Genomic DNA, 25800 nt, shown 5'->3' with positions numbered 1-25800 from the left:
CATTATCTTGCTTCCTCCAAGTGAAAAATTGCTAGGTGACACATTTATCAAAGCAGTAAGACACAGGAATAGATTCGCTACATATTGAGCTTTAAGGCGCATCTACAAAAATGCAAGAAAATAGCTACACCATACACATATTGTGAAAGGCATATGGAACAATGTGATATTTGGAGCCCAGATATAATGATTTAGGTACTCACATGGTTAGTGGCTGCAGTGAGATTGAGTTAATCACAGCTTGGGACCTTCCTCCTGGACTCAGCAATAGCAAATGGCCAAATAGCTGCACTCAACCTGACCACTTAACAACTTCAGGACAGACAGAGAGGGGGAGATCACTATTACCATCCCATGTTCTGTAGCCTATAAATAGCCAACTTTTTGATTGATACAAGGAACAAATGAGAGAAGAATGCGTAATTTTGCGCATGAGCCCCCCCCCCCCCCAAGTAGAAGAGAGAGAATGTGCGAAGATAGATAGGAGTGTGTATGTGTTGGGGGGTGGGGGTGAGGGAAGAGAAAGCGGGAGAGAGAGCCCCAGGCAGATCCACGCAGCAAACCTGTAGGGCGAAGGATTTGCTATTTATCTCAGAGCGCCAGCCCGTTACACCTGAGGAGAGAGTATCCCCAACTGTAATGATAGGAAAATTGACAGAAATCTGTGCATGTTTTCAGCATTTAAAACTTACGGTAGGAATGTGCACATTGCTATCTTTTGATCTGTTGGAAAGAAAAAAAAATCCATCTCCCGTTTTGGGATAGGTGTTGTTATCAAGAGAAAAATGACTGATTCCGGTATCTTTTCTCTGCGTCTTCTTTTGCAAGATTAAGGCTTAAGAGCAATTGCCTATTCTCGTATTACAATACCGCAGCTCACTTATTTAAATAGTTTAAATGTCTGTTACCCATAGAACTAATTAATTTTACTTTGAAATAAACGTCTTGCGCCTTATTGGTCTTTTGCGGATTAGTTTGACTCATTTTCTTGTGCATATTGCTCTAACTGTTTAGATGATGTGATGTTCGGCGGTCTGCCTTGCGTACGACTACTCATGAATTAGCGATGTGATTTGAATGCTGGAGTTAGGAAAAGGCAAATTCTGGTCTTCTGGCGCACTGCTCTGCGCTCTCGCCGACATTTAATCGGCCTCTCTGTTTTACACATATACTGTGCGTTTTTGTTTTTATTTTAATGTTGCTTGTGGCATCAATGCTACATTCCAAAGACGACTTGCAGATTCACATGAAGCATCCGCCTGTTTCTATATGGAGAATTACAGGTTATTTCCTTCCTCTTTCGACTCAAAAAGCTTTCCAGGCGTTTTAAAGGGGTGATGTGACTGGAAATCAGCCTTTGATTTATGCCCATCAGTCTGTTTCTGCAGTGCATACATTTCCAATCTCATGCCCCATAAAATAATAACAAAGGATCTGCATTAATCCGTCTGCAAGGCTGGCTTTGAAAACTCATGTATATGACTTAAAAGTTGAAGACCAATTTATCAACTTCCCACTCTCCCCTTGAACATTCTAATCCCTACTAACTTTTAAATATTTTGCTTACGAGAAGACTCACCTTTACCTGAATGGGATAATTATGAATAAAATCAATAATTCCATTTGCAAACGTTACCCGTTCCGTCCCGTCCGAAGACCAATCTCTGTTATAGCAGACTTTATAATTTATATTTTAACTCCAATAATACGGCCTGGAAAATCATAACACTGGTAGTTATTTTAAAATAGCTATTTTTTAAGTATCCTCGGCACGTTCGCGTGGTTTACAAAATTGCGATTAATTCTATGCCACATAAAGGGAACTATGTAACTTATTGTAAGTGAATCAGTTGGGTCAACTTCAATTTTGAAAACATGTTATCTCTTCAAATCTGAGGATATAAATGCTACCTAGTTAAAGATGGCTTTTGATTGTACAAACCCCCCAGAAACGTTAGCCTGCGTTATTCCATAGACCCCTAGCCCCCACCAACGCGCACACTCTGGTGCCACATCCAGTAAGGATAATATCAAAACAAATAAGGAATTTCCTGCAAACCTGCAGTTTCCTATCCGAGAAACAATAAGTAAAAAGGTTCACATGCGTGGAGGAATTCAGACAATTTTAGTCAAATATTTGGTCAAGTTAACATTATTAAGTTCCATTTATTGTAACACATGTTTATCAGTGAATAACTTACAACACTATTTATGATGTTGTCACCAGACTCCTAAACTAACAGTATGGAGAAATAAAACCCGCTTTACAGCATATGATGCCCTCACTGCCTTCAGTCCTTTGCCCATTAACTCTTCACTGACACACATTAGTCAGATACTGCTTCTGAAAGTACAATAACCGATACACAGCTGAAAGGCCAGCAGAATGTATAAACAGACCAGCGTACTGTAAAAATGCTTGGCTGCAGGTATGAGAGTGATTAGATGCTCAAAAGTGTTGTTTTTGTCTTCGTTGACTTCAATGGTGGGAGTTCACCGCCAGATGCAATAGCGATGTAGGAAAACAATGCACGTTGCTTGAAAGAAAGGGAAGCAACTAGGCTCACGAAGCGTCTTCTAACTGTACGGATCAGTGAGAAATAGAAAAACTCCAGATACTACGTACCTTTGAATTTTGCAAATAAGTTTGTTGGACACATCTATAACACGATAAGTGACCTTACAGTGAAATCTGGACACATTGTATGGTGCTGGTTTAGGGTTGTTGTTCCCTTCATCGGGCATTTGGTTCAAAGAAGATATTAATTAAGACAGATAAAATATTGATGTGAAGTACCTAGCTTGTTTGAACCATTAACCTTGCAATAAACGCGTTTCAGAGATGAAGACATCGAAAACCTGTACCTTCGGAACACAGGCCAGTGGTAATACCATCAATTCAGCAGGAATTATTTTCGAACAATATCCGTGATTTAGAAATCACATTTACAAAACTTGTAGTATCATAAAGATATTGGGGTGAGGAAAGATTTTTTTTATCCTTTCTCGGGTAGAAAACAGAAAAATGTATACCTTGAGGAACATAAAGCGGAAGCACTGATTTATTTTTGAAATTATACAGGGCTAGAACATCGCTTGATATTGGACGAAATGTACAGTCCTTGGCTGGAGAAGATGCGTTAGGCAAAGTAGGAAGTATCATCTGAGAGCTTTTGAAATTTGGACGGAGCTTTGAAGGTAGACGAAAGATAACAGCAAAGAACTTCAGTTGAAGCAGGAAATAGATATCCGGAGACGGGGAACATACTGAGAGGAAGACTTTGTGCATTAAGTTACAAATTACGATTTGTCAAAACATATCTCATACGGTACTTAACAGTAATGTAATGGGTGTGAGAATGCTAAGGGAGGCAGTATGCGATTAATTATGATATATATTAATAATAATACGCTTAATGCAAAATTAGGTGAATATTTCTGCTTGGAGACAAGGTGGGAACTTTCCTGTTGACAGTCCTCTCCGTTAGAATTCAATCTGCATTACTGAACATATGACAGCAGTTTGCCAGACTAGTTTCTCTGCGAGAGTTAGTGGATTTGTGACATTTAAATGTATAAACATGTAGCAAAATGTGGAAAGTGTGTGAGTTTCACTCCCAAAGTTTCGATCTCTAATTTATCGTTAAAGATTTATTAAAATCTAAAGTTCAGCCGTTGATCGCTGTGGTACAGCGTGGCACTACCCAAATATGAAACCTCACGTTTAGTCCTTCAAAGAGAGACATGGAGTTAATATTCAATCATTAACATGTTCTAACTTTAACTTTGGCTATATAAGTTCCTTTCTACATTGCTAGCATGAGATGGAATGTGTTCGCTTCCTGCAAGGCACGAAAGAAACATCGCATTAAAAAGTTTCAAATCAACAACTTGGTGTAATTCGCAGAGCCTGAAGCATTTGTTGTACCACCTCAAGTTAAGCAGACAAATGCAATATTTATATATGCCTTTCCCGGCACAGTAAAACAAACCCCATAATGAAGGATGGGGCAAATCGTGATTATGAACCATCCCATGCAATAAATGCCAGCCTGCGGTATTTGAAATGTCACCTGATGTCCCAGTCTCGCAATGTTCGCCATTTACATTTTATGGGTTTGTAGAAATTACCGAGTAACTTTTACCTCTTATAGCGCAAAATCGGCAGAAAAGCGTTAATCTGAAGGACATTTATTACCCCAAATCTACAGTGATCTCCAAACTTCTATTCTAGCAAACTAACTTACGACTTCTCAACGAAACGAACGTGCCCGAAAACGATGTAAAATTTCGGTTGAAAACATTTGCTTTGGAAGGTACCACGGTTCATTCAAACGACCTAAGATGTTTGGATGTTATAGGGACAGCAGAGATGGAGGGTTACCTATCGATGATTCCACAATATTTTAAAAGATAAAGAACAGTGACTTCCAATTTCCTTGTAAAAGTATTGAAACTGTGTTAAGCATCCTGTTGGTTGAGAATGCTTAGATAAAATAAGGTTCTAAAGTTTTTGTTTTGTCTAATCAGTTCCCTGCCTTGTACTGTCAAAGGATCTACAATGACAAGGGACCCCAGTAGTTGGGATAGAAACTACACTTAGCGCCGCTGAAGGAAGTTGGAAACTGAGGCTCGGGAACTTCGAAAGAATTTTTAAAGAGAAGGACAATGCAAAACGTGAAACGCTGACGGTTCAAGTAGAGTCTCGACATCACGTTCAATTGTAAAACACGATTTAAGGAAAATTCACCGCGCAATAGGAATAGTTCTCCAACAATGCTTGCTGCTGTGCTGCCATGCAAAGATATGAACAGTTATAATGAAGGATATTTTTGCAAGACATCCAAGCAGCGGCAGATTAGATAAACGCGCACTCAGACTGAGAGCTGATAGCAGGGAAGGGTAAATAACACTGATGGATAGATACACGGATACTGCAGCTCAGTGTGAGGAAATTGACACCAATAATATAATCACTTTCCAGTTGGTGTGAAAGTGCAACTATAACTCGAACCAGGACGCTATTTGTGCCGCGGTTAAGCGGTGCTGCTTCGAGCAGAATTGCAACTCGGTTCTTTAAGTAATCGCATCTTCGACATCAATGTCCCGATGCATCTGCAGTTGGTCAAATAACTAAATACACAGATTATATCCGGGAACACCATAAGTCTGTAGCTTATCTCGTCGGAAGCTTGCACAGGTCTTGATCTCTCTGGGTTTTACCGCGCTTTATAGAGTCTGGTATTTATTTAATGAATTTTTAAATATAACATGGTGTATATATCAATTATTTTATATCAGATGAGGGAATTAAGTATTGCCACCGTTACCAAGGCAACAGAGGCCAGAGGTTAAAAGTTGAATCAAAAGATGCACAAAGGAGTTTGATGCACGATTCAGTCACATTGGCACAAGGTGTCAACAAGTTGGAAGCTCCTTTTAAAAATATATGTATACTGACATTCCACCTAACTGTCTCAAGCTGAAACATTACTGTGTCAGCACTCGAATAGCAACTCCCGGCTAACTTTGCCTTCCAGCCCCACAATGGTTACAAGAAGCCCAGATTGTATCGGGATAGTTTGCCTCTATTAAGTTGGGAAATAACACTTGTGTGCTATTGTTATGACGATCAGGAACAGAAAGGATCAAAAAGAAAGAAACAGGATCGAGCTGTGGAGCAAATAAATAACCGGGCCACGTCGGTGGAGCCAGTATTGTTCATCATTACACAATGACAAAAAAAGTAAGTTGTAAGGTAGTCAGATGAAACAGTGGTCTGAAACATTCTCCTTCAGATGTCGAGATTCATATACAAGTCCAAATCAGTTATGCCAGTTAAGGACAATTCGCTGTCTGTAAAATGATTCATGTTAGTCTAGATTGGCATTAACCACTCAGTGGAGAACTGTACGTTCAATCGCTTCAGATGCTGTGGGGGCAATATAGAAAGGGACCGCTTTGGTTCGGTACCTTCATAGAAAAATATATTGATGCAAATTAAAGTAAAAACTCACTTCACCCATGGAACAATTATGTCCTGCTTGTTTAATGTCATCTTTGAAATATCTAGGTTGAGTGTTGGGAAGGTCATACCAATGTCTGTAATTTGCCTGCATTTTAGATTGTTTCACGAAGACAAAATAGCAACCAATTAGAATGCTATATATCTAAAAAGAAACTATATCTAGCATAAAATTAAAGCAAGTACTTGTATAAATGTATTTGCTTACAATTTAACATTAATATTGTTGCATTATTTCCAAAGGTCATATATCAACTACAGGATTAGGGAAACAAATACCTGGCCGTACCCCCCTCCTCACCATAACCAGATCCTCCAGTTTCATCAAATTCGCATGCAATAGTTCTGCAAGAAACAGGATTCTGGGTCCAGAGCTTTGAATATTGTCTAAGCCAAGGGAAACCTTAAAGCGTCAACAGTGCATTCTCTCAATAACACCACACAAAGGTGGAGGGGGGTGGACATAGGCGAGCATGGGGTGTGCATCAAAATGTCACAGGTTTCTCAGTGTCAAGTCTGCCAGAAGTAGAAGTTGATATGTGAATGTCAGAGTTTGGGGGCGGCGATTGGGGCTAGTGCCCCCTGTCGGTCCCAATGAATTAATCTGCCAGAACTAAACCTTTGCTGCCCAGTTTGACGGAAAAAAAAACCCATATTGATCTGGGAAGCAGTGCTAGGTCGCTGCATTTTAGAATGTATTTATAATTTTGCCACTGTGCATCATATTAATGCTGGTCTATCGTGGAATAGTTTAATTCACCCAGTCTGATTTGTCTGTTCTTCTTACATTCCTCATCGACCTGTCTGCAGGTCTCTCCCTCTCTGAACCGTTCCCTTCCCATTTTGTAGTTACTTCATTATGGATTCTAACTTAACGGAACACCAGGACATTCTAATGACACAGTGCACTTCCGCATTTCTCCTGAAAACAGGCAATAATCCAAACCTGTTCATATTTAGCCAAAGCCTTCGCCTGCTAGCTTCAAAATATGGCAGCAACAGTGAACTATTTTTGATGTTGGTACAGTACATATGTGGTAACTTAAAGGTTACCAGGTCTGAACAACTTCTTTGCTCGATTGCATGGTCAACTTTCTCATTTCAGCCAGTCACAATTTTTCGTTTCAAAACTTTATCTCTCCAGGTTATCCCATGTTGTAGTCTCTTAAATTGCCTGCAAAAACTGCTTCTTCAAATTGGTATCAAATAGGAAAGATATAAAACTTTTGTTGTGAGACAGGGTGAGAGAGAAAAGTAGGGGAAAAGAAGTGACAATAGCAAAACAAGTCAACAGAATAAACTCGTGCAATATTTACTTTTCAAGATATTTAATTCGGTAAAGTACACAGATACTATTGCACTATGATTTTATTTTTACTGTGAAAGTATATGTATGATATGGTTTTCAAAGCCACAATAGTTGACCCAAGATAAAAGGATGTTTTCCAGAAACTGGCCCTGGATTAGGAGGTAGATTTAGCTCCATCTTTTAGGGCTATTAATATATTTTTTACTGTCCTCCATCTTTCTAATAAATTTAGAAGCCTGTTTATTTCTCTGACACTGATTTCCTAGGTCGGTCTTTCAATGGCTTCCAGATTTAGGTAAAAATGATGTGGCTTCCAATCAGAAAATGTTTAGATTTGTTAAACTGAATGAGTAAAAACCACATTCCTGCCTTAAGTGAATGTGATTGCCCAAGTGCCTTCCTCACCTTGTGTATTTTACAGCCTTTATTGCTAAGTGTTAAAATTTATATTCATTTGAATACTTCAGTTGCATTATTGCTTGACCTTAGAGCAGTAAATGTGGACAATCATTGTTTAGATCCCATTAACTCTTTCAGAACACAGCCTGTGGTAAGACATTATGCATCTTTGGCAGTTTCAGGATGTGCGCACTGTTGGCAATGCCAGGATTTATTGTTGTTCACTGGCTATCCTGAGAAGGTAATGATGGGCATCCTTTTTGAACCAAGCAATGCTTGAGGTGAAGGTGCTTCCACAATGTTGTTAGGTAGAAAATATAAATTTGACCCTAAAATAAAGACGGAATGGCACTATTTATCAAAATCAGGGTGACGTGATGTCCTGGAGATCTTAAAGGTATTAGCTTACCCATCAATGTGTTTTTCCTGTTCTTCTAGGTGATGGATGTTGCTAGTTTTGAATGTATGCTGAAGGTATCTTGCCAAGCTATCACAATGCATTCCACTGACAATATGTATAGTAGCCACAATATGCTGATGGTAGAGGAGCTTTATGTTCAGATTGGTGGATAAAGCACTGATCAAATGGACTGGGTGGCATTGAATTTCCTGAATGTTGTACTGCTGCATCCATCCAAATCATTGGACAGTACTGCCTGATGCACCTGGCTTTTGTTTTTTTAGGTGTTTGAAAGGATTTGATGAATCACTTGTTTCAGAAACTTTAACCTGACTTACATTGCTCGCCATGGCATTTAAGTTCAGTTCATGGTCGATTGAGACACCAAGATGTTGAAAGCAGAAGATTTGATATTGGTAATTTCAATAAAAAACATCATGTGACATTTTTAGGTTCTCAGTTATTCATCATTATCCAGCACTTACATGATGCAAATGTTGTTTGTTATTATTAGCCAGGTCTTATTGCTTGTGAGCTGGTGCTGATAGGTTATAACATGAGGTATACATTTCCCTGTAATTTGTGAGCATCATCACTCCATACTTTATGACAGAGGAAAAGTAGCTGATTAAATATCTGAAGACAGGTAGGCCTAGGCTGTTGTGCTAGGAAATACTGCATCAACATCTAGGGCTGAAGTGATTAGCTTCCAACAAGCACAAACATCCTCCTTTTCTTCAGCCATTGGAAATGTTTCCCCAAATTTCCCATTAACTTTAAAATTACTAAGGATTTTAGTGCCACATTGACTCAAATATTGTCTTTTTTCATATCCTTGGCACATCTGTGAAATTCAAGCCTTGTTGGATTTGACCTCTAGATTGTGGATAGAAATTGCCAAAGCAATTTTACACAGTGTTCGTAGATATCAGTGTTGAAATTGTGCTGGAGCAGCTTGGAAATGAACATAAATATTGATGTACACCTGTAAAACCAAAATAAAGAGATGCATATTAGATTACTTACAATGTGGAAACAGGCCCTTCGGCCCAACAAGTCCACACCAACCCGCCGAAGCACAACCCACCCAGACCCATTCCCCTACACCGAACACTACAGGCAATTTAACTTGACCAATTCACCTAACCTGCACATTTTTGGACTGTGGGAGTAAACCCATGCAGACACAGGGAGAATGTGCAAACTCCACTCAGAGAGTCACCTGAGGTAGGAATTGAACCTGGGTCTCTTACACTGTGAGGCAGCAGTGCTAACCACCGTGCCACCCCAAGCACAATTGGTTAGCAGTCCACCACCTTAACCTCTTGGCCACCTCGTCATACATATGTAAGATAATAACTAACAAATAAAATAAATAAATTAGGAAGAATTTCTTTAAACAAAGAATGTTGAGACTGCAGAATTGGCCTGTCACTGGGTATGGTTAAAGGAGATTACAATACTGCATTTAAGGGGGATGCTTTCAGTGGTTATTTCACAATTATTTTTCTAGCTACATTGCTGAAGGTACTATCTTTTGGATGAGACATTAAACTGTGACCTTATCTAGACAGTTGGGTAGACGCAAAAGTATCTTACGTATGATATTATCAAGACCCAGATCCTTTACTGCACATTGCAATTTCTAGCATGGTTAACTGGCAAATGATGCATAGAATGCTACAAAAGTGTGGGAAGCAACTTTATGCTTGACTTTGGAAAAACTACCTATATTCACTTGTTTTAATATCTAAAAGCAAGAAAATCAGGAAAACTAATGATGATATGTTGCGGAAACAGAATATACTTTTGTGCTTGAAAAAGGCTGTACTTATGTATCAATTATTAGAATCCTGTATATATTCGAAGAAGACTCCAGAAATGTTTTGAAATATTCCTTATTAAGCTCAGTAGCTCAGAAATGGAGAAAGCCACTGCTGAAAACATGTTCCCCTTGCCAGAATGTAACTAGGTTTTCAGTGGCAATATCAATAATGTATGATTTGGCCATTGATATAATTGCCAATTGTAAAAAACTGAATCTGCCTAAATCATTGACACAGGAACAACCAATTTTCAGAAGGAGAATTGCTGAGTTCCTAATTCTATCCATTAACAATGTTTTTATCTACATTCAATTTGCAGTTAGAAATGGGCTATTCGGCCGAATTCTAGCATGTTGGACTGCTCCCATGCCACTTATGCATCTGACTGGATTTCAAGGGATGACAACATTTTGTTGGGTCAGAATTGGGTAATGTCCCATGCTTTGGAACAGCATTTTAGTAATAGACATAAGAATATAAAAGTGGAAGAGGGTCTTTAACAAGAAATGTGCTTGATTCTTAGAACACTCACAAATTGGCATGTCATAGATTTCAACCAATACAACATTCTCTTGAGAGGTGTAGATAAAATATCAATGAAGATAAAACATTGTCAAGTTTCTCCTTGAAGAGAATTAGCAAATTTGTAGGTCAGTCTTGTTCTATATGCTTGCAATTTGAGGAAATTATTTTATAGTTGGCCCCTCTCTTGCACACATCAGTAAAGTAACTACCGTAAACTGTCATGCTATATTTATCATTACAACCATGAATTGCATTCTTTTGCAAAATGATTATATACCTCTTTACTTTCTGTATCCACAACTATATGAGGAAATTAATTTTAATTTCACTGAAGATTGTTACTGTTATTCTTGTGTTATCCTGTCCTGTGATGACAACCTTCAGATTGTCTACTCTCTAAATCAAGTGAAAATAATTTATTTTTGTAGTTCTCTGCTCAGAACTTAGAGTACTAAATAGAAGATTGTGAGTTCATATCCTACACCACATTTTAACACATATTCTAGGTTGACATTTCAGTGCAGTATTATAGAAACCCTACAGTGTGGAAGCAGCCCATTTGGCCCATTGAATCCAAACCGATCCTCCAAAGAGCAATCCACCTAAACCCACCCCATCCATATAACCCTGCATTTCCCATGGCTAATCCACCTGACCTGCTCATTTTTGGATTATGGGCAGAAATCTGAACAAACCCATCCGGATTCAGTGAGAATGTGCAAACTTCACATTGACAGTCGCCTGAGGGTTAAAGCGAACTAGGTCATTGAAACTGTGAGGCAGTAGTACTAACCACTGAGCTGCCATGCCACCCATAAAAGAGTCAACCACGTTGCTGTGTGTCTGGAGTCACGTGTCGGCCAGACCAGGCAATGATGGTAGATTTTCTTCCCTAAAGGATGTTAGTGAACCAGATGGGGTTTTCCAACAATTGGCAATTGTTTCCCGGTCATCATTAGAGCCACAATTCCTCTAATTTATTCAAATTCAAATTCCATCTATTCTTTTTTAAATTCAAATTCCACCATCTGCCATAAACAGTCTGGATAAATAGTCTAACAATAATACAACTAGGTTATTGCTCCACCCATTGAGGGAGTATTGCTCTGTTCGATGTGATGGGGAGTTAAACTGAGTTCTCGTCATTTATCTCATTGTTATTTGTGGAATTTTATCATGTATGACTTCAGTACTTCAAAAGACATTCTTTCATAGTAGAATATTTTTGAATGTCCTGAGTACATGACAAATGCTACATAAATACAATTTATTTCTTCTTTTTTTCTAGATTCTAGAATTATTTGTGATGCTTTTTCTCTGAATTCTCACAAGCCATTAATAATATTTTAAAGGTAGGATGTCTATAAGTCCACAGCATAAATGGAACATGTTCTAACTGAAGAGTAATGCAACTTTTAAATCACTTTGTACACCTCAGCTTCAGTAATTGTCTCGTCTGTTTGCTGTTAGCTTCACATTGACTAAACACTTTCAATCACTGGTCATTAACCACACCCAAATCGTTTTGTTCCCTGTGTCTTTTTCCTATCAATTCATTACGTATTTATATAGAAACATAGAAAATAGGAGCAAGGGTAAGTGAATCAATCCTTGAACCTGCTCTGCCAATCATTATGATCATGGCTGTTCATCCAGCTCTGTTACCTGAACTGGCTTTCCTCCCATATCCTTTGATCCAAGTACTATATCCAACTCCTTCGTTATAGTTTATATTTTCTACTCTATTCTGCATTACGTTTATCGCTTTACATTCTCTGATGTTCTGAACATCCTTACTTAAGATCCATTTGGCTATGGTCATTTTTTTTCTTATTTCTATTAACTCATGTAAACCATAGGGGTACATAACAAGATCATTTGACTCTTCAGATTTGTGACACTCAGAGAAATCTCAGTCTAATCCCATTGCCCTTCTTTCTCCCCATGGCTCTACATCCTCTTTTCTTACAAGATATTTATTCTTTTTTTTCCTTTACAGATCAAATGGTTTCTGTCTCAGCTGTTTCTTGTGTCAAATAGTTCACGTTCCTCCCACTCTCTTGTCCAGAAATGTCTCCTCCATCTCCCGTCAGTTTCTGAATGACACTTTTAGTCAGAAAAAATATTATTTTCCTATTCACTCTATCAAACCCTTCACAGTTTTAAATGCCCTATTAAATCTCCTCTTGGATGTTCTCTGCTTCTGTGGAACTCTTCCCATAGCTCAAATATTTCATTGTAGTTATAGTTTCTCATCTTTGGGATCATCGCAATGAATTCATGCTCAATGATAGCTACAGCTTTAATTTCTGTGATCAGATGGTTTACAGTGAACAGCAAAATTTATTGAAATGTATCTGAGTTTGTGTTTTTGCATTGGTGTAAATTATATATGTAATTATTGGAAATTTCCATGATCAAAACATAGACTGGGATTTATGAAACTATTACTTGTAAGAAATTTACAATTTTTTTTCAGTTAATATGTTTTTACTCTAACAAAGAAATGCCACCAAAAAAATCTGAATAATAAAATAAGTCATGCTCGTAACTAAAAGAAGAAGATTTTGCAAAAAATGATCATGATTCATTCCAATTTGTTGCAGTATAAAAACAAGCAAGGCAATAGTTTTGGGATAAAATTAACTAAATTTATCAAATTGACAGAATAGGAAATGGAACTCTAAAAAGAAATGGTAAATATTCAAGCAAAACATAAACAAGGAAGAGATTAAACAAATCCTGGAAAAAAACAAAAAACAAAAAACAAACACTGTTTTCATAATAAATACAGACAATAAAATTTTTAAAATAATTTCACACGTGTGTGATAGACAACAAAAACAAAACCAGGCCAAGTATACAGACTGAAAGCAAAACTAGAATAAAACTTAGATAGTATTAAAACAAGACCAGGGATGGCATGGTGGCTCAGTGGTTAGCTCTGCTTCCTCACGGTCCCAGGTTTGATTCCAGCCTTGGGCAACTGTCTCCCCATGTCTGCATGGGTTTCCTCTGGGTGCTCCAGTTTCCTCCCACAGTCCAAAGATGTGCAGGTTAGGTGAATTGGCTGTGCTAAATTGCTCGTCGTGTTAGGTACATTAGTCAGAGGGATCTGCGTCAGTTACTCTTTAGAGGGTCAGTGTGGACTTGTTGGGCCAAAGGGCCTGTTTCCATATTGTAGGGAATCTAATCTAGTAGTGCAATACTACAAAATCAAAGACTCTTTTTAGAATCATTGCGAGTAAAGTAAAAGTAAGATTGCTATAAAATAAAGGAGACAAGTTTTATAGTGAAGCAAAGTCAACAGCAAAAATATTAAATGAATAATTTAGGCTGAATGTTAGGTTTTCTTGGCAAAGTCAAGTTGCTTGGGTTTTTTTGGAGGGTTTTTCACCATGAGGCCCAATGATATTCCCCACTCTATTGTACTCAATTTGCCTCATTAATAATTTACCAGGTCCATTCAGTGCCTCTCACGTCAGAGTTCCATCCTACATAACCATACGCTGTTGCCACAACAACTTGCCACTCAGTGGGTGTCCTCCACCATCCATTTTACCTGTGTCACCTGTGCATCTGGAGAAACATTTTCAGTCCAGAGTTGCCTCTCACTGGCAATATAATGGCATAGCTACAAAGACCTGCTGTCCATGGCTGACACTCCCTCCCACATACAAACCCGTTCAGTTATCCTAGTCACTGTCCAATCATCACGTACACCCTTTACCTGTCTGTAACTACATCTTGTCTGAATAACCTCTCTGAGTCAGTACTACCCTGTTCAAGCGCTCACTGTAGAACAGAGTCTTATTATTGTCTAGCAGGGAGACATCACAAACTCACAAACAACTGGGCAAATACAATTATGGGATGGCACGGTGGCTTAGCAGTTAGTACTGCTGCCTCACAGCACCAGAGTCCCAGGTTCGATTCCAGCCTCACGTGTCTGTGTAGAGTGTGTAGTGTCTGCGTGGGTTTCCTCTGGGAGCTCCCATTTCCTCCCACAGTCCAAAGATGTGTAGGTCAGGTGAATTGCCCATAGTGTTAGGTGCATTGGTTAGAGTGAAATGGGTCTGGGTGGGTTACTCTTCAGAGGGTTGGTGTGGACTGGTTGGGCTGAAGGGCCTGTTTCCACACTGTAGGGAATCTAATCTTAAAATGGAAATTTTATTTTCAGAACCCAACAGAATCTGTATGTTGCCTACACAATGCCAATGAGATTTTGACAGCATGATCGAAATATTTTAGTCAAAATAGACTGCAACCAACTCTCTACTCTCGGAACCAGGTGTCATTGGGTTCTGTCTGATATGTGGCATTTGTAGCAGCTGAGTTCTGTCATGAACAGTATCAAATTCCTCATCCGGTCTCCTCATCCTTCACCTCCGAAGACTGGTGCTGCTCTCCAGGTTTTTTGACAACGATGACATCGTTTTATTGCCTGCTGTTATTGTACAAGGCACACTGTAGCAGCCCACTCAGTCTGGTCTAGTCTAGAGGGCTGCCCCAGACCTGACCAAGAAGATGAGCTACATTCTCCACAGCCTGATTCTCTGCTCCAGCAGATGCTGGATGAGGTATGGGTGGCATCAATCTGTGTGTCACATCAGTTAGGAAGGTCACACAGTGGGGTCATGATCCATGATTGAAGGGTGTGTTAGTGGAATCCCTTCTTGTTGATGAACTGCACAGTGTTATGATATGGCCCTCTCAGTATGCGTGCGGTCAATGGTACCCTGTACTTGTGGGAACTAGCTATGTGACTGAATCCAACTGCCTGGGCTGCAACACTGACCTCGTCATTGGGAAAATGAAATAAGCTGGAGTGATCTCACACAGAAAGGATCGATCATTGTCCCGATACATTTGTGGGTGCATGACTGAGAAATCCCACAGAGAGCTCCCTGGAAGGGGCCAATTGTATAGACATTCAGAGCCACAGTGACCTTCACAGCCACTGGGAGAGGATGACTCCTCCAACTCCTGCAGCCATCAAGTCCCGCTCTAGCATCCAGCAAAGTCTGTCACTGTGTCGTGAGACATGGCGAGCCTGCGTCATCACTATGTCTCACTCAGAGCCAGGACGTAGGGTCGGGCTCAAGAAGCTCTGGGCCTCTGAGCCTCCTGCACAACCCAGTCATCTTGAAGGACCATGAAACTGCAGCCTATCCCTGAGTTCAATGCTCTTCACGCTCTGCTGCTGCTGCTCCTGGGCTTGCCATCGGCCCTGATCCTCCTGCATCTGTCAACTGAAACAAAGAACTGTGGAGGCAGGAGATTGGAAACAAACAAAAGCAGAAATTGCTGGAGAAACTGAGCAGGCCTGGCAGCCTCTGTGAAGAGAAAGCAGAATAAACGTTTCATGTCCAGTGACCCTTTTGCAGAACTGAATAACCATTGTGCATCTCAATACCGTCTTCGGCAGGCATCCACAGTGACCCAATTCCAGTAGCAGCAGGTGAAAAGGATTTGAATTATACATAGGAATGAAAGATTGTCTTTGATCTCAGAACAGTTACAGGTGAGAACTGAGTACACTTCACCACACACTGAGACATACTGGTTATGCATAACAGGGGACATATCTGCATTACGTATCCACGTAAAACCTCAGCAGGTGCAGCAACTTGCTGAATGATTAGATTCCCTACAGCATGGAAACAGGCCGTTCGGCCCAACAAGTCCACACCGACTCTCTGAAGAGTAACCCACCCAGACCCGTTCCCTTACATTTACCTTGAACACTATGGACAATTTAGCATGGCCAATTCACCTGACCTGCACATCTTTGGATTGTGGGAGGAAACCGGAGCACTCGGAGGAAACCCACATAGACACGGGGAGAATGTACAAACTCCACACAGACATTCCCACAAGCCAGGAATCAAACCTGGGTCCCTGGTGCTGTGAGGCAGCAGTGCTAACCAGTGAGCCACCGTGCTGCCTCCAAATGTGCCCTGTCGGCTGATGGACCACTAAAAGTAATTGAAAAGTGTGTCTACAGCACAAAACCACCCTTCCAGCCAAACCCATCCACCCGCCCTCCCCCTCCCCCACCAAGACTGAACTTCACATTACAATCAGCACAGACAATCACTACATGTAGGTGATAAAGGAGACTAGTATGGCTCAATCAGAAACCTTGGAAACTGGACAAATAGTGACTCCCCTTCAGCCATTTTTGTACCATTATTTCTGCTAACCTCCACATTTTATTGAAATGCCTGGGTACAATTTGCAAGCATCAGTGGAATGGAGCAAATCACCTTTAATCAGCATCTGACCAGGAAGCATTCTGACTGCATGCAGATCAAGAGAGTGATCACAGGGGCTGGGCGTGGGAAAGTGATGGCTGTGGGTAGGGGTGTGTAAGAAGCTATGGCTGTGAAGAGGGAAAGGGGGTGAGTGGCTGGCTGGGAAAGGGGAGGGGGGGCTTGCCAGGGTGAAGGGGTGGCTGTGTTCGACAGTTGGGCTAGTTTGTGAAGACAGATAAAGGGAGTAAGGACAGGGATGGGCAATGAGGATGAAGGGAGAATGGGAACAGGGGTAGTCAGGACGGGGCAATGTGGATGGAGGCAGTGAAGATGGGGTCAGTGAGGATAGGGTTGGAATGAAGCCAAGGGGGTAAAAATTGTCTCTGAAGGGTTGTTTGTGAAGGAAGGGAGTGTGAAGACAGATGGAATGAAGATGAGGAGAGTAAGAACGGGTTGGGGGGGTGGGGGGGGGGGGGGGTAGGTGAGTTGAAGCGATGAGAGGGAACTACTGCATCCTCCACCATCCCTCTTCCAATGCCCATCTTCCCACCAACCCCTACCATCCTCTCTACCCCGTCCCCCCCCCAAATCATCACTCTCGTCCCCTTCCCTCACAGAAAGTCTGTTTGCAGATAGAGTAAAACAATTAGGTTTGCAAACAGACATTTCCATTAAAATGGGTTGGCGAGGACAATGAGCCCAAAGTGCACTTTAACTTCAGAAAGCACTTTTAGCAGTGCCCAGGATATTTGTGAGCACACTTGGTGCAGCTGGGGGTAGACAGACATTGACTGTATCAGGAATGTAGGATAAACCACAAGACAATGTGGATGCGCGATAAGGTGGATAGTTAGCTTCAAATGTTACTGTGTTTCTGCTAATCTCAGCCTGTTGTACAGGTTTCTTACTGTCTGGACAGTGACTCTGTGTTTGCAGGCATAGAAACTGGTCCAAAAGGTGTAAAAAAGTGTGGTGCTGAAAAGGTACCGCAGGTCAGGCAACATCCATCTACTGTGAATATTGATCTCAATGTGGTCTCCTCTACATTGGGGAGACAGGACACCAACTCGCAGAATATTTCAGAGAACATCTCTGGGACGCGCACCAAACAATCCAACCAGCCTGTGGCCAGCCATTCAATTCCCTGTCTCACTCTGCCAAGGACATGTAAGTCATGGGTCTCCACCACTGCCAAGTCCTAGCTACCTGACATCTGGAGGAAAAATGCCTCATCTTCTGCCTTGGATCATTCAACCACATGGCATCAATATCACCAGTTTCCTCATCTCCCCTCCCCCCACCTCATCCCAGATCCAACCCTCCAACTCAGCACTGCCCTCTTGAACTGTCCTACCTATCCACATTCCTTCCCACCCATCCGCTCCACCCTCTGCTCTGAACTATCAGAATGAGATTGGCTGATCATTAACAGGGTCGAGAGGGTGGTGCTGGAAAAGCACAGCAATTCAGGCATCATCGAGAAGCAGGAGAATAAATGTTTCGGGCATTAGCCTTCCCTCCCCCCCCCCCCCCATTACTGATGAAGAGCTTATGCCTGAAACATCGATTCTCCAGCTCTTTGGATGCTGCCTGACCTGTTGTGCATTCCCAGTGCCACACTTTTCGACTGACTGGCAGCATCTGCAGTCCTCACTTTCTTCAGGTGTAAAAGAAGGGCAAGGGTTTGTGAGTGAGTGAAGGGATGGAGTTTGGAAAACCAGATTGCTGGGTGAGTGATTGTGTGGGAGTGATGGTTGTGAAGACAGTCTTGTGTGGGCTCATGGGTATGTTTTTGACAGAGTTCCCTCTGAACTGGGCAGCTATGCTGCTGCTAGAAAAGCCTGCACCTTCCAAGTATTGCACAGATACACTGACCTCCGGTTCCAGGAGTCTGTTCCTCAGTGATCTGTGCAGCAGCAGGAGAACTTCGTGGGAATGGAGGTTTGGATTGTCTGTAAGGTTGTGAAGGAGGCACTGATTACAGTGTTGATGTGGGCTTGGGGAGAGAGGATGATACTGAGTTTTCTTCTCCCAGACTGTGGAGAGCTTGATTGAAACCTAATACATAAAACAATACTTCTACAAAGTGCTTGAGAAATTCAGACATCCACACTTTTGTGTACTATAAATTGACCTATAAAACTCAAACTTTGAATAATTATGCATTGAATGTGACTAAGCTGCATTTTTCAGTTTTTTACTCACATCCAAGGTCATTTTAATTGTTTTATTTTAACTGGGTTCACACTGGAAAATAGTTTTGCCCATACTTCACCAAGGAAATTAAAGATGTAGAGATGGCATCAAAAGAAGGAGTTTTGGGTCAAGTTCAGAAATGATCTTGTTAAATGGGGAGCAGGCTTGAAGACCAAATGGTTTCCTTTAGCTGCTATTACTTATGTTATATTTAAAATGAAGTATTGCAAGCTATGTTGATGGTGCCCAACAGGGTCATTGGGATCAAATTAATTTACATAGACATGGATGATTTCGACTTAACATAAGCAAATATATTATTTACTCTAAATTTGATGAGAGCAAACCAGAATGAACTTTTGGATGAGTGATTTTGCAAGTGATTGCAGGAAAGTCCACAGGGTAAACAGATCGGTGGCAGGTGCAGATCAGTGTGGACAACTACAAAGTAACACATTTTGGATTAAAGAAGGAGAAAACAAAGTATAGCTTAAGCAATAAGGGTTTAACTTAGTATAGAAACTGAAGAACTTTGATACATGGACATGCAAGTTATCAAAGGTGAAAATACAGGTAGATAGGATTGTTCGAAAAGGCAAATAGAAGGACAGTGTTGAACCAGTATATCACTTTAGACTACAGTTAGAATAAAAGATGTAGTTTTGGGCACTCATTTACAGTACGGATATAAATACAATAGTAAAGGACATACCAAGATTGAGTGGAATCTGCCAAGGGATGATAAGTTACATAAAGAGAGAATTAAGAAGTTAGGACTGAGAAAAGTAGCAAACTAATTATCTAGTTTCACCAGAAAACTAATTTGTGACATAAATTAATTTTTTTTAAGATTATGAAGGATTCCAATAGTTGCACATTAGGTTTTGATTGACAAGTAGGAAAAAAAATGTGAGGATAAAAATTTAGGATGGTCATGAAAATAGATAACAATGGAGATCACAATGTGGGTGGTAGGAATGCAGCATTTTCTGTTGTTAGTCCATCATTAAAGGATAATTAATTATTTATTTTATAAGGCAATTAGTTGCTTGTGAAAAGAGAATTATCCAGGGCAGGGGTAATGAACAGAAGTATGGGATTGGAGTAGACAACCCATCTGGAGAAAAGGGTAGATTTGATGGGCCAAGTCTCTTTTTCTGTACTGAAATATTCTATGATTCTACATTCTATATTGTCTCTTTAGCTAATCACTAAATGATGTAAATTACAATTGGCTCAGCACTGACTTCGACAAAACTTCACTAGCCAGTGATTGCCAGATAGCACGTTCCATTTACTATTGCCTTTTGCTGTCCAGTGTCAAGCTAGGTGGCTAGCTAATTTTCTGTTAACTCATTAGCTTGCTTAAAAACCGTACAAATGCCTTTTGGAAGTTAAAGTTAGTTATATCTATGATTCACATCTACTCATTTATCTACTTTTACAAAGAGTCTCATTAGATTTATGAGACATGACCTATTGGTTCAAAATTATCCTAGCTACTTATGATTTTTTGCCCTTTAGGTGAACACTGATAATATTTCCTAAAATGTTCTCAAGTAATTTCCTACTGTCTGCATTAGATTATTTCTCAATTCATGTATTTTCTTTTGAATTAGGTTACATTATCTATTTTTCAATACTTCATACAGGTTATGTCTTTATAGAGCTGCTAAAAGTCTTTTTAAGCTCTACCTATTTCCTTACTTGTTTTGTTGCAGATTTGAAGAAGTACTTAATCGAATACAGGACATGTTGACACAGGGAAAATTTCCATTGCTGTTAAGTTAAACCTTGACTTAACCCATGCAAAACTGATAGTCAGACATTCAGATGGATCAACATAGTGTTTTGTTTCCAAATTTTGGTGTGAGTTTGACATCAGAATAAATATTTTCCTTTAGGAGAGTTCCATGTTAATTTGATCACATGTTTTGCGGTGCATTCAATTGCCTTCAACCACATTGCAAATTCCAATTAGTTACATGGCATTCTGCATTGTGATTATAAATTACCTTTACCTAAGGCCTTATTCCACATGCACAAACTGAGTCTGCAGAATTCAATGCCCTTCCTGAGGAAAATTTGGAAGCATGGGACATTTAATCAGGCAGAATGGTGGCGAGTTGGAGGCCTGCTACATTCATGCTCTTGCGTGATTAAGTTGGAGTGGAAAGGCATGTCGGTGACCTTCCTGTCCCAAATCAAGCCCTTAAGTGAGCAATTAAGTGGACTTGCCTGGGAAGTCCTTATTCCAGGGAAAGCCTGCTGCTCTCCCTTTAAGAGCCTGATAAGCTGTTAATTCAATGGATCTTCCAAAAGCAGGTGACACAGAGTTGTCAGCAGCTCTTCAGCTAATGGGTGAGAACTCTTTTGTCTGAGTTCAATACCGTCCATTAATTGAAGAGACAATGTGTCTTTTAATATACAGAGGAACCTCAATTATCCGGCATTCGATTATCCGAATTTCGGATTATCTGAACAAGATCATAAGATCCCGATGCTTGGCTAAACTGTGTTATCTGAACTTGCGATTATCCGAACATTCGATTATCCGAGCAAAATACTCCCCGCCCATGTTGTTCGGATCATTGAGGTTCCTCGGTATGTTGTATTTTGCTTAGGTACTTCTGAGCAACCACAATATAGTTGTGAATCTGTGGAATTCCCTGCCCACTGAAGCAGTTGAAGCTACCTTGGTGAATGTTTTTAAGGCAAAGCTAGATAGATTTTTGAACAGTCAAGGAATTATAGGTTATGGTGAGCAGGTGGGTCAGTGGAGCTGAATCCACAAAAAGATCAGCCACAATCATATTGAGTGGTGGAGCAGGCATGAGGGGCCAAATGGCCTACTCCTGCTCTTGTCTCTTATGTTTCTCTTTCAAGATGTGCCAATTTAAAAGTAAAAACCAGAAGGAATATTGTAGTGTAGCCCAATAATGTTGACAGTTCACTTTAATCAGATCTTGTTTTTCATAATGCTACAATGAAAATAATGGACTTGGTGAAGTTAGTTTTTGATTTTGTGCAAAATTCTTTGGAAATGACTAAAAAGCATGTATTTTTAAGACAATAATGTCTTAATCCTGATAAATAGCAGTTTTGAAATTTAGATTTGTCATTTGAAGTACATTAGTACAGACCCATGTGTTGCCCCGCGTCGTATGCCAATGCAAAATCCTAGATCTGCGGTTATCGACAGGCTATTTGTCAAGTGTTGTTTGGCGATGAGTACCTTCATGTTATTTTACATACTTCTTCTAAGAAAGTCATCTTCACGCTTTTTGTGTGGAAAGCTTTATACAAATATTAACATGCTCTCATGGACTGCTTTCAAACACTAACATATTCCACTGACTTCTGAAAGAAAATGTCAGCTACCCAAAGGAATAGTGTTACTATTGTAGATGATGTTTTTTTGCTAATTAACAGCAGCAGTAATCACATTCTACTAGATCAAAAACACAACACAAATTAATATATAGAAATTTTGAGATGGTGTCTGCATATACTTAACTTGGGCTGGACAGAAAAATGATGACCTCATGAACTCTCTGGGATCCTTGTGTAGAGTTATAAACAACATCAAAGTGCTGCATTACATGAGGGAACACTCACAATGGACTTAGTAAAATTATCTTTTACGTACTGCTCAGTAATTTACTCAATAAACAATTCAGTCAGGCTTTGAATGAGCTTTATTGATTTGCAAGTTAGTTCTACCAAGTTAAAACTTTTGCTTGCTTATCCATGGATATATTTTTTAAACGCAGAACAAAGCACTGCAGCTACAGGGCAGTGACTCACAGCCAAAGAGAAATGACATGAACTACACTATACCAAACCCTCAAATCTTCACACCATTCTTATAACACCAACTGAAATGGACTATACTTCTCTCGTAACTAGTTCATTTAATATTATTCTAATATCCATTTCCCATTTTGCATATTCCTCTAAAGCAGATTGCCCTTTTATCTAATTGCCAGATGTATTAGGACAAGCTCTTTCAGCTAATAATATGTATATCATTCTACATATTAAAACCAAGGGCAGCACAGTGGCACAGTGGTTAGCACTGCTGCCTCTCAGTGCCAGACACCTGGGTTCAATTCTTGCCTCGGGCAAATGTCTGTGTGGAATTTGCACATTCTCTGTGTGGGTTTCCTCCGGGTGCTCCGGTTTCCTCCCACAGTCCAAAGATATGCAGGTCAAGTGAATTTGCCATGCTAAATTACCTGTAGTGTTAGGTGAAGGGGCAAATGTTGGGGTGGGTGGGTTGCTCTTCAGAGGATCAATGTGGACTTGTTGGGCCGAAGGGCCTGTTTCCACACTGTAAGTAATCTAATCTAACCTGAATCCTAGTATAATATATTGAACAGAATACATGCATTCAACTCAGCACAACAGAACTATAAATTTGTTACCAGTATGGTAATTGCTTGGTCCATTAATATAGATGTAATATCTGATAGGAAGTTATGTTATTAATTGTATCTCTCCTCATTTCCACATTATTATAATTTGTTAATAGGTTGTACTGGGTCAGCAAATGAACATGCGTATAAATGTTGTCAATGGCATTCTTTCATTTAGTTTGACAACACACTGTTGGGCAATGTGAGGTTTGATTCATTCTTGACCCACTTTTTTTCTGCCTTTCGCAGGTGACTTGCCTGCTTTATCCTGAGGAGAATCTGAAGAGAGGCTGATTGATATTTTAAAACATGGGACTTATGGCTGACGGTCAAGTGGTCTAGTAGTTTCACTACTAGGCAGTATTTAAGTAACAAATCAAATTGTAGCATCTACTTCTCTGAGATTGGATTGTTACCTATTGTCCTCATCCTCCACTTTTGGAGGCTAATCTGTCACTTGCTATGTTGTTGTGTTGTTTGGAAATCTTTCTATAAATCATTGATACCCATCCTTCCTTTGAAATCTGTTTGATCATGTATTTTGTTCCATGCCCCTAAAACTTCCCTTTCAGCTGCTTGGCAATTATCTTATCATTTTGTCACATTCTTTAAGACACTCTTTTGTATGAGGGCTGCAATGAAAACTGTGACTTGTTGTTACCTCTTTTTTGTCATTTTAAATAAAAGAGAACTTGATTTCCATGAAAACTGCTGACTGTTTACCTGTGAATTATGAATTCTAATACTGCTACTTTGCATATAATTTTTAAGAACACCTTTTGCTTGTTCTCATTAGGTCTTCTTATGAGGTTTCAATAAAACACATTGTATGGTGACAGATCAATTAGCAGCTTTTAAAATACTTGAGGGAAACCTTAACTAATGTCAACCCTGACATAATGAAAAGTTTCTACCATCCATAAAATTTAATTAAATTAATAAAATATAAAAGAGAGACTAAAATTAATAAATAATGTGATGTGCATGAGAAACCATATAACTTGTAGAAATGAATAATGATTTTTTAATGTTGTCACAGCACTCATATGAAGCAATTGCTACAGTTACTGCTGTAAGGGATATAACTGAGTTTCGATGAATATTCTTAATTGAATTAGCTCCAGTTAAGAATGCATATTGTGGATAAGCTTCTATAACGTGTATGTGTGTGTGTATGTGTGTGTGCGAGAGAGAGAGAGATAGAGGGGGAGAGAGAAGCAGGGTGGATGACAGTGGAGAGGATAGATGAAACCTGCATTGAATCAGTAAATAGGATGAATGGTTGCATGTAAGCAACTAAAATTAATTTAATCTGGATTGTGGGAAGGAAGCTATCATAAGCCTAATGTAGTTTGTAGTGGTACTGTGAGGCAATAGTGGGCAAACCTACCTCTGAACCAGACATTTTGGATTTGAGCCACACTCCAGGATTTGGTGGCCAAGGACAGTGCATTGATCATGTAGCCAAACATGTTGAGTATCAACTTGTAAATTCTTCCAGCATACGCTGATAGCAGGCAATAAGCATGGGAGATATTCTTGGTCAATCATGCGATGGAAAGAAATTGGAGCCTCCATCATCACTATTCATTGCTCCAGGATAGAGAATGTTGCCAGAGCATATCAGACTTCTTGATGGCGTGGTTGGCTCAGTTGGATGGACATCTAGTCTGGACCAGATTGGTGCTGGAGCATGGTGTTTAATTCCTGTTCTGGGCAGGTGTACTGGGGACCTGCCTCCATGCCCTACCCAAGGTGGAAATTATGGTGCTGTGTGTCTGATCTGCCATTGGGTAATAAAATGTTGATGGGCAAAACATTAGTTGGTAGCTTTCTACTTAATCATTCTCTCCTATTTTCATTACTGTGATTGTGGGTGGAGTTTAATGCCCTTTCCTGTTTGATGGCAGGGCACTTAATCAGGTGGGATAGTGGCAGATGGGGATCCTGCTACCTTCCTCATTCCACCCCTATCAAGACCTTGGTGGGAAGGCAATTGATGCTTACTTAAGGACCTCATCCTACTACCACTGGTATTAACATAATGGCCATCAGGGTCCCCTGTCTCTCATTCAAATGCAGCCTGAGCTAACCTTCTGTGCTTGCTGCTGACCCCCTGCCCCTACATCTCCCTTATCTATTTTTTGCAGCTCAACTCTGACCTGCCATTTCTCACCTGTGGCATAGGATACAACAAAGAAGCTGGGCTTCAGGCGGGTGTCAAATTCACACCAAGCACACCCTCCCCAGTTGCACTGTTTTTCAATGCTCACTGTGTGCATCTTGGTAATCAGTACATTTGCCGCTGGTAGGGCCCACTGCTGTCCAGTTACGTGGTTGAATGGTTCTTCATATGTCAGGCCTTTCCTAAAGTAAGTAACACAGGGCTCTAGGGAGAGACCCCCCTTGCCTCCATTACACCCAGTGTTTTTGTTAAAGTCCTGA

The 25800-nt window shown here is 40.1% G+C and overlaps 1 protein-coding gene and 1 long non-coding RNA gene across 7 annotated transcripts in view; one reads left to right on the top strand and one right to left on the bottom strand.

The window, feature by feature from the left end:
* Positions 1 to 290, bottom strand: part of esrrga (estrogen-related receptor gamma a) — a 241607-nt gene extending 241317 nt beyond the window's left edge. The window contains exon 1 of one of the 2 annotated variants that reach the window (XM_043695799.1): positions 204 to 290. Coding sequence is in view for 1 of the 2 variants with exons in the window: in XM_043695802.1 (XP_043551737.1) it covers positions 204 to 205 (2 nt within the window). In the remaining variant the exon portion in view is untranslated. The remainder of the gene's footprint in view (positions 1 to 203) is intronic. The other variant, XM_043695802.1, reaches the window with a different exon arrangement.
* On the top strand, positions 205 to 24010 carry LOC122552818. Of its 5 annotated transcripts, XR_006312508.1 has the most exons (4): positions 205 to 693; positions 2841 to 2979; positions 3083 to 5746; positions 23605 to 24010. It is a non-coding gene; the product is annotated as an uncharacterized LOC122552818 (long non-coding RNA). The 5 variants fall into 5 exon arrangements; XR_006312509.1 differs by lacking the exon at positions 2841 to 2979; XR_006312510.1 differs by lacking the exons at positions 205 to 693; positions 2841 to 2979 and adding an exon at positions 2184 to 2429.
* The last annotated feature ends 1790 nt before the right edge of the window (positions 24011 to 25800 follow it).

Source organism: Chiloscyllium plagiosum, chromosome 9 (assembly GCF_004010195.1).
Source record: "Chiloscyllium plagiosum isolate BGI_BamShark_2017 chromosome 9, ASM401019v2, whole genome shotgun sequence".
NCBI classification, from domain to species: domain Eukaryota; kingdom Metazoa; phylum Chordata; class Chondrichthyes; order Orectolobiformes; family Hemiscylliidae; genus Chiloscyllium; species Chiloscyllium plagiosum.
Note: the sequence above shows the minus strand (reverse complement) of the source record. Positions and strands in the feature narration are given on the sequence as shown.